General features: G+C 45.6%; 1 protein-coding gene across 1 annotated transcript; it reads left to right on the top strand.

The window, feature by feature from the left end:
• Positions 1-907: 907 nt before the first annotated feature.
• Positions 908-1,996, top strand: LOC119297832. Its single transcript, XM_037575462.1, has 2 exons — positions 908-1,762; positions 1,870-1,996. The coding sequence occupies exons 1-2, from the start codon at positions 919-921 to the stop codon at positions 1,914-1,916; spliced, it is 891 nt and encodes a 296-aa protein (XP_037431359.1). The 5' UTR covers positions 908-918; the 3' UTR covers positions 1,917-1,996.
• Positions 1,997-9,437: the final 7,441 nt, after the last annotated feature.

Below are 9,437 nucleotides of genomic sequence, written 5' to 3'. Positions count from 1 at the left end.
GGGCGGCCGGCCAAAGCGCTGCAGATCTTCTCTGCCTCGCCGCTGAGAGAGAAAGGAATGGAAAGAGCGGCGCGGGGGAGGAGAAAATAATGACTAGGGTTTCGGTCGAGAGAGAGCTGGGTCTCGGTTTTGATCCAGCGAGGACACCGGGCGTCCGTCCGATTTGATCCGACGGTCCTGAGGAAAACCCTAGCCACAGCGGGCTTTTGGGCCGAAAAGCACAGAGGCCGCAGCCGCGGTCAGCCCAGGCCGTGTCATAGCGGCTCGCGCGCCGTAGAGCTCAGGCCAGGCTGTGGGCCGGCCTTTTCTGTTTCGGGCCTCGCGCGTCCGGCAGAGGCTGTAGCTGCGCTGCACTTTACTTTTTTTTGGTTTTCTGTCCAGAGTTTTGGACAGATTGTAATATTGTTTTCTATGCAAAGTTTTTCCAACGAATGTTTTGCCTAGAAAATAGAAAAGTAGAAAAGTTCCTGGAAATATATAAAAAGAAATTTTCCAAATTGTTCATGAATTTTTATAAAGAAATTAAATAAGTTCATGAATTTTTTCATTTGATTAAAGAAAAGTTTCTGCCAAGAATAAAAAGTTCATGATTTTATTCTTGTTTTTCCACTGTGTACAGAATTAATATTACTCTTTTTTTCTTGAAAATAAAAGTTTAGAGAGTTTTATTAAAAGAGCATGTTAAAGTTATAATTAGAATAAATATGTTTATGTTATTCTTATGACCAACGTTGTTAATAACATGACCATATTTTATTATTGAAATTAAAGGTGCATCTATTTCTAATATTTTGCCCAACGGTAATATAGATTTAATTGCATAGACAATTATATGTTTAATTTGACCAATGTTAGATTAATGCATATGATTGTTATATTGATGTCACTTAAATTGTGATTTCAGGAGGCTTTCACTTGATGAGTTGCCTAAAAGAAGTTCCGACACTCAGAGGTGACAACCACACTGAGTGGAGGAAGAAAGTTGAACTGGCATTTGTTTGTGCTGATCTGGACTGGGTTCTGGATGAACCACAGCCGATCAGACCTACAGAGCCAGTAAGAGAGACTACTGAGGATGATGCTACATGGGCTAAAAGGAAGGGGGATTATGCTCCTTTGGAGATGTCCTACATCATAGCCAACCAAAAATGGGTAAATGCAAATAAAAAATGCATGGCCTTTATAAAGAATACAATTGAAAGCACCATTGTGGGCTCCATTGCAGAGTGCGCTTCAGCGAGCCAGTTCACTGACTCTTCAAAGATATATGCCACCCAGGTGTTAAAACAACTTGTGACGGAACAATACACAGGTGGTGGAATAAGAGAGCACATCCCGAGGATGAGCAATATGGCAGCAAAGTTAAAGCCTATGGATGAGGATCTGGAGATCAAACCAAAGCTCCTGGTCCACCTTGTCTTGGCTTCACTGCCAAAGGAGTTTGAAACTTTTGTTGTGAATTATAATATGTCACCTGGAACATGGGACATAGAAAAGACAATTGCTATGTGTGTCCAAGAAGAGGACAGACTAAAAGCTTCACATGGTGGAACACTCAACTATGTGAAGGATCATAAGAAAAAGAACTACAATCAAAACAATAGAAGTTCTCCTTCAAAGCCACAAGGAAAAGCTCCCTATCAGCATCAGCGTCAGCAACAGTCTTTCCCAGTGGACAAAGACACTTGTCTCCACTGTAAGCAGACCAGGCATTACAAGAAAGACTGCCCTGTTTGGCTGAAGTCCTTAATGGCAAAGCAAGGTAACAACATTGTTTCCTTAGTAAATGAATCCTTGTACACACAGTTTTCGAAATCTACTTGGTGGATTGACTCAGGGGCAACTATTCATGTTGCAAATTGTTTACAGGGATTCCATTCGACCCGGACTACGCTAAGAAGAGAAGGAGGCATTGAAGTAGCCAATGGAATAAAAGCAGAAGTTGAAGCTGTCGGCGACATCTCCTTGGAGTTAGCTGATGGATTCAAGCTTCTACTTAGAGATATTCTTTATGTTACTTCATGTAATAGAAACTTAATTAGCGTTTCATGTTTGGACAAAGAAAATTATGAGTGTTATTTTGGACATGGCAAGTGTGCCATCTGGTATAATAATGCTTATGTTGGTAATGCTTTACTACATGATGAGCTTTATCTGTTATCACTTCGTGAAAAAGTGCATTCTGTATGCAATGTGAATGAACATGTTTCCGCGTCGAATAAAGAACAAAAGAAAAGAAAAAGAACATTTGACTCATCGAAATTATGGCACTGTCGCTTGGGCCATATTTCGAAGGGGAGAATAGAAAGATTAGTCAAAAGTGAAATTCTTCCACAGTTAGAATTCTCAGACTTAGAACAATGTGTAGATTGCATTAAAGGAAAGTATACAAAACAAATCAAAAAAGGTGCAATCCATAGCTCAAGCACACTAGAAATCATCCACACCGACATTTGTGGACCATTTCCGGTGAAAAGTGTGGATGGATATGACTCGTTCATAACATTCACAGATGATTACTCTCGCTATGGTTATATTTATCCAATCAAAGAAAGATCTGAAGCGTTGGATAAATTTAAAATATTCAAAGCTGAAGTTGAAAATCAGCATGATAAAAAAATAAAGATAGTAAGGTCCGACCGTGGGGGAGAGTACTACGGTCGGCACACTCCATATGGCCAAGTCCCTGGACCTTTTGCAAAGTTCTTACAGGAGACTGGCATAGTTGCCCAGTATTCAATGCCGGGTGAACCTCAGCAAAATGGAGTAGCTGAAAGGCGCAACCGTACACTTATGGATATGGTGCGCAACATGATGAGTTATTCCGACTTGCCAGTGGGATTATGGATGGAGGCGCTTAAAACCGCCATTCACATTCTCAATAGAGTACCAAGAAAGTCGGTGCCCAAAATATCGTACGAGCTATGGACAGGAAGGGTACCCTCCCTACAACACTTCAGGGTGTGGGGGTGCCCTGCTGAGGCCAAAATGTTTAATCCAAACATTGCAAAGTTAGATCCCCAAACAGTTAGTTGCCACTTCATTGGCTATGCAGACAGATCAGAAGGTTTTCGTTTCTACTGCCCAGACAAATATACAAAGTTTGTAGAAATGAGACATGCAGTCTTCCTTGAGGACGAAATGATGAGGGGGAGCTTGGTAGCACGGAAAATTGATCTTGAGGAGAAGAAGGTGCATGCACCTAATTCGATGATTCAGGATCCATTTTTCTCACTACCAGTTGCAACTCCACCCATGACAACCTTGGGGGTAGGCCCGGAACCTGTCCATCAGGAGCCGACTGAACCCGTTGTTGAGCATGAAAGGGAGGTGCAACAATAAATTTTAGAAGAAGTGCCAGAAGTTGAGGCACAAAACGTGCCAGAAACCGAGGCCCTTAGAAGGTCTACAAGACCAAGAAAGTCAGCTATTTCTACTGACTTTAAAGTTTATAACACAGAAATGGTTCATATGGAAAAAGATCCCACCTCATATGAAGAAGCCATGAGAAGCCCTCATTCATCGATGTGGATGAAGGCAATGGAAGACAAGATGAAATCGATGAGTTCCAAAGATGTTTGGGACTTAGAGGAAATTCCTAAAGGAGCCAAAACAGTAGGCTGTAAATGGGTCTACAAAATTAAGTATGACTCTAAAGGGAATATAGAAAAGTATAAAGCACGACTCGTGGCAAAAGGATTTACACAAAGAGAAAGGATAAATTACAATGAGACATATTCTCCAGTCTCATGTAAGGATTCCTTCAGAATCATAATGGCATTAGTTGCTCATCTTGATTTAGAGTTACATCAAATGGATGTTAAGACGACATTTCTGAATGGTGACTTAAAAGAAAATGTCTACATGAAACAACCTAAGGATTTTATCATGGAAGGCAAGGAAAATATGGGATGCCGCCTGAAGAAATCCATTTATGGATTAAGACAAGCCTCTCGGCAGTGGTATCTAAAGTTTAATCAAACGATTAAAAGTTTTGGATTTAAAGAAAATGTTGAGGATAATTGCATTTATGCAAAGTTTAAAAATGAGAAATATATTTTTCTAATCTTGTATGTGGATGATACCCTGCTTGCTAGTAGTGATGTTAGTCTACTACAAGAAACAAAGAAATACTTATCCTCAAATTTTGACATAACAGATCTTGGTGAAGCATCATATGTTTTGGGCATAGAAATTCATCGAGATAGGAACAATGGAGTCTTAGGACTATGGCAGAAAGCATATTTAGAAAAGGTTCTTAAAAAGTATAATATGATGCGAGTAAAGCCACACCTGCTCCTATGGTCAAGGGCGATAGTTTTGGAAAATTCCAATGTCCCAAGAACCAGTACGGATCGATCAAATGAAAGCAGTATCATATGCTTCAGCAGTTGGCAGCTTACAGTATACACAAGTGTGCACTCGCCCTGACTTAGCTTTTATCACTGGGGTACTCGGTAGATATCAAGAGAATCCAGGCATGGAGCACTGGAAGATGGTAAAGAAAGCATTGCGTTATGCACAAGGCACGAAGGACTACATGCTAATATACAAGAGAACTGATTCCCTAGAGATAAAAGGGTATTCAGACGCAGATTTTGCGAGGGACAGAGATGATAGAAAATCCACGTCAGGATACGTCTTCACTCTCGCTGGGGGAGCTATTTCGTGGAAAAGCTCCAAACAGTCGATAGTTGCATCATCCACGATGTATGCAGAATTCATAGCATGCTTCGAAGCCACGGGGCAGACGATATGGCTAAAGAAATTTGTACCCGACTTGAAAGTGGTAGATTGTATTCACAAACCACTAAAGATGTACTGCGACAACCAACCCGCAGTATTTTACGCTCACAACAACAAGTCGAGTAATGCTGCCAAAACAATAGAGATAAGGTATTATGTTGTGAAAGATAAAATCCAGGATCAAACTATAAGTCTCGAGCATATAAGGACAAATGATATGCTTGCGGATCCGCTAACGAAAGGCTTACCACTCAATGTGTTCAAGGAACACATAGCTGGCATGGGTTTAAGGCAAAGCCTTATGATTCCTGGATAGGCCCAAAAGAAACAGAATTTGTTTCTGATCATAACGTATGTTGTAGCTGTATGATTCTAACGGCAATTAAGCTGTGACGATGAAACATGCTCTATGTACCAATATGTGATGAAACAAATAAACTAGAAAGTATAAGGTTAAAAGTAAAAGTTGAGATCAAGGGGGAGAATGTTAGGTTGATCTCTCCACCGAATGGGCTCAACGGCCCATCGGGTCCTGATCTATTCGCGCCCTGATCGGGGGCGCCCAACCGTTCTATGGTTGGTGGGCCCCTGTGACCTGCGATATATAAAGAGGTGGGGGTCGGGGCGCACGGTACGAGGTTCACCGCGCCGCCAGACTCTCCACCGAAATCCCCTTCCGATCTAGGGCAATCGCAGTGCTCACGAGAAGCACCACTTCCACCTCTCCGTTTCAATCCCTCTACCATCATCGGCCCCTACATCACCATGGCCGGCTCTGGATCGAGCTCATCCGCACCCAAGGAAGGTAAGTTACTGGAAAGATCTAGCCTACCACGATCCAAATGGGTCTATCACGATCAACCAGCTGTACGTGCGCCTGCTGATCAGGGACGGCTAAAAGGCATCGGCCAGATAAACAAATTGACCAGCTCCCTGAATTCGATCAACTTTCGCATGATATAGTTCTACAGGGTACAATATCTACATCGTCAGTATCTGACGGCAGAAAAACTCTCCAGTGTACTAACTACCTCACTGGATTTAAAAACAACGAAGTGAGGAAGTACCTCATGATAAGCCAAAGGCAAAAAGCAACAATAATTCACAAGTTAAAAATACCCCGTGTTCATAGCATCTGTTGCTGTACATCTAGTCTAGTACTTGTGATTTGTTTTTGTCATATTGTTGATGTTTGAATCAACTATATACTTTTTTGACCCTGAAACCGAAACCGTAGAACAATTATTCTATGATAAATTTTATATATTAAATGTTGTGTGCAAAGAAAAGCAAAAGTACAATGGAACCAGCAAATCAGCCAACTCCAACTCTAGGGAATATTGTACTAATCAACTACTCCCCCCATCCCATAATATAAGAGCGTTTTTGACACTACTTCTGTAAAACTTTCTTCGCTATGTTTGAATGAGAATAAATAAAAAAGTTCGGTCTGTGATTAAAATGGCTTGTTAAGCACTCTCTCCGTTCTGTATTATAAGATGTTTCAATTTTTTACTTGATCAGATGTATATAGACATGTTTTAGTCTATTTGCTCACTCATTTCAGTGCTTATGTAGTCTATATTGAAATATACGAAATGTATAATTCGAAACAGAGGTAATATTATACTGAAAGCAATAAAAGAAGAATTTATTAGCAACTCGTAGGAGCGTCCCCAATATACAGATACGACAGTTGGGAAATAACTGCGAGCTTTAAAGATTTTGGAAGGCAGCATGAAACTTAGATGCTCCCATCTGACATGTGTCATTCCAGACGGCTCATCTACAAAACCTCTTGCAAACTGTGTTATTTACAGGTGTCACATATTTCGAGCTGATTGCGGAAGTCCTTCTGGAGACGGTTCCTTGGCATATTGGGAAGGACCTTGGTATGACCGACCCAGCTAAACAAATGCCATAGATACATATCTATAATGGGCATCTCGAGTTGTCTACGATGGTCTATTATGTACTAGTAGTGATATATAAAGTTGAACACATCTAGTCAAAATATTATTTTAAATATTTTTTTGAATTTTCACCGGGGAGGGAGAGAACTTCCCCACCTGAATTGTATTCATTTGCCTATAAGGCTTTGCAGCCTCGCAAGATGGGCTCAAGTGAACGGTACAAGGGATACATGTGAGGAGAGATAAAATAAAACAACACAACACACCGACGACACACAAGACGTCACACACAGCAGGGGGAGAACAAGAAACGAAAACACAACACAACACAACAAAAGAGCACCGCCGGTGTAATCGAACGGCATCGGCCAGCCGAGACTAAACCAAGACACTGCACCGTCGACGTAATCGAAAGGCTCCACGCAACCGAGACTGCACAACGCCGCGACACCACCTGCATCACGGGGCACATTCGAAGGGTCACGCGAGGCCGAGACGACGCCACGCCACCTGTGTGTCACCGACGTCGTTGAGGGGCATCGTCAAGCAGACCAAACCACGACACTACACCGTCGACGTAATCGAAAGGCACTGCGCATCCGAGACTGCATAATGCCACAACACCACCTGTGTCGGGGGTACATTCGAAAGGACACGCGAGGCCAAGACAACGCCACGACACCTGTGTGCCACCGGCAAAATCGCAGGGCACCGCCTTGCAGAGACACACCAAGAAGCACTCGAGCACCAACATCGCCGAAGAAGTGCACAGACCCACCGTCGACCCCCAAGCCGGCCGCAACACCATGAACATCAACCACACTCCACCGACAACCGCCACCCACGCAAGCCGTCGGTTACCACCAACAGCCATGGTCTCCAAGACGACGCCTCCAAGAAGGTAGCGACGAATATGACGCCGCCGTCGTTCGATCTAGCAAAACAAGATCTTGGGCTTACGCCGGAGACACTCTCGAGGGATTTGGGTGAACTGGACTCCTCAGCAACGCCCCCAAGGAGGTGAACGACACCAAAAATGGCGCCGCCGTCACCGGCATCAACAACAGTTTTTGCAAGGATTTCTCCAGGAGCCAAACATGACCAAATCGCCTCAAGACCCAAGCCCTGGCACACCTCCGTCCGCGGTCGCAGGCCACGAGAGGGGAGAAGAGCACGCCCAACTTACCAGGAAAATGGGGCAGAGCACCATCGCTGTGATCCTGGGACTCCCTCCACCTCCCCTTCCCCCGTACAAGTTGGACCAGCCAGAACAAGATCTTGCCATTAGGACCAGCACCGCACAGACGCGAACAAGGGGAGGGATGCAGGTGAAACGCCGCCGCCCGCCAGATCTGGGGCAACATGGGGTAGCAGGGCCGGCACCAACCGCGCACGACGCGTCACCCGGCCAGCCGCGCGCGCCCAGGCCTCCGCACCAGCACCGCCAGCCACGGGACGCTGCCGCCGAGCCAGCGAGCATCGCCGCGCCCCACGCGCGCGAGGCCCCGCGCCCCAAGCCTCCGCCCAAATCCACCTACTCGCAGCTTCGCGCCCGCACGCGAAGCCCCACGACGCCGCCGCTGAAGCCGGAAGCCGTCGGGACCAGGCCCTGCTCGCAGATCGACGCGCCGGCCAACAAGAGACCCCCGCCCGTGCCCGAGAGCCGCCCGAAGACGCGAGAAAGGATCCCTGCCGCCGCCGTCAGCCGCGCGGCTTTGCCCCGCGACGTCCTCCGGCAGCGGCAGAGAGGAGTGGGTGGCCGGCGGCGACGCTAGCCTATGGTTGGGGTGGCCGCCCGAGTCGCCCGCACGGGGAGCGACGCGCGTGTGGGTGTCACATCCCTAGTTCTGACAATGCCTAGTGCATGCATTAGAGTGTTACATCATGTTTAAATTTCATTTAAACCTGAGATGGGGATTGACTAAGCCCTAACACCAAATGAATTCAACTAGGGTCAAAATAAAACCTTTTTCATTGAACTCAAAATGTCCTCTAAAAATGTTCAACATTTCTGGTTTGAGGTGGAAGCATCTACCAAAAATGGTTTATATTTTTGCAGGGCATATTTGGTCACTGAATTAAACCATATTGTATTTGACTTTGGGCATTTAAATACTATAAATAATTTAAATGTTCAAATAAATGTTGGAAAATTGTTAGGGGTCACTGAAATAATTCAGAAAACACCCATAACTGTTTCCAGGATTTTATAAAATGATTTGATATTTTAAATCAAATCAAAAACAAATTGCAGAAAATAGAAAAGATAAAACAGAACAAAATTATAAAAGAGAGAGAGAAAGACCCGTACCTGGGCCACTTACCTGTAGCCGGCCCAGCTCCCCCACCTGGCGGCCCAGCCCACCTCCTCCCCCTTGTCATCTTCCTCCCCTCGCACCGAAGCAGCTCGGTGGCGAGCGCCGATGCCGCCTCGGCCACCTCCTGCTTCCACCGAGGCGTTCCCGAGCCTCCCCCTCACGCCACGCACTTCCCCTCGCCCCCTGCACCTCCCCTCTCTTCCCCTGGACCCCGTTCCCTCCTCTGCTTTCCTCCCTGCACGCGCCCGAGCGGAGCTCGTCGTCGCCGACGTCGTTCGCCGTAGCCACCGTGCTCCTCACTGCCACCCGAAGTACCCAGGAGATCCGCCTCGACCACCTCTTCCTCCTCGCCGAGAAGCGCACCGTGGGAGCCCCTGCAACGTCGCCACCGCCGTCTTCTTCAACCTCGGGACCGCCGGCCATCTTCGTCAAATTCGTCGGCTCCGGTGCCTCCCCGAGC

This window comes from Triticum dicoccoides, chromosome 5A (assembly GCF_002162155.2).
Source record: "Triticum dicoccoides isolate Atlit2015 ecotype Zavitan chromosome 5A, WEW_v2.0, whole genome shotgun sequence".
NCBI classification, from domain to species: domain Eukaryota; kingdom Viridiplantae; phylum Streptophyta; class Magnoliopsida; order Poales; family Poaceae; genus Triticum; species Triticum dicoccoides.
Note: the sequence above shows the minus strand (reverse complement) of the source record. Positions and strands in the feature narration are given on the sequence as shown.

Excerpts from the sequence above, each read along its gene's own strand:
- LOC119297832 (XM_037575462.1), top strand. The coding sequence starts at position 919 with ATGAGTTGCCTAAAAGAAGTTCCGACACTCAGAGGTGACAACCACACT. Across the intron at positions 1,763-1,869 it reads GTCCTTAATGGCAAAGCAAG|GGATTCCATTCGACCCGGAC; the intron begins GTAACAACATTG and ends AATTGTTTACAG.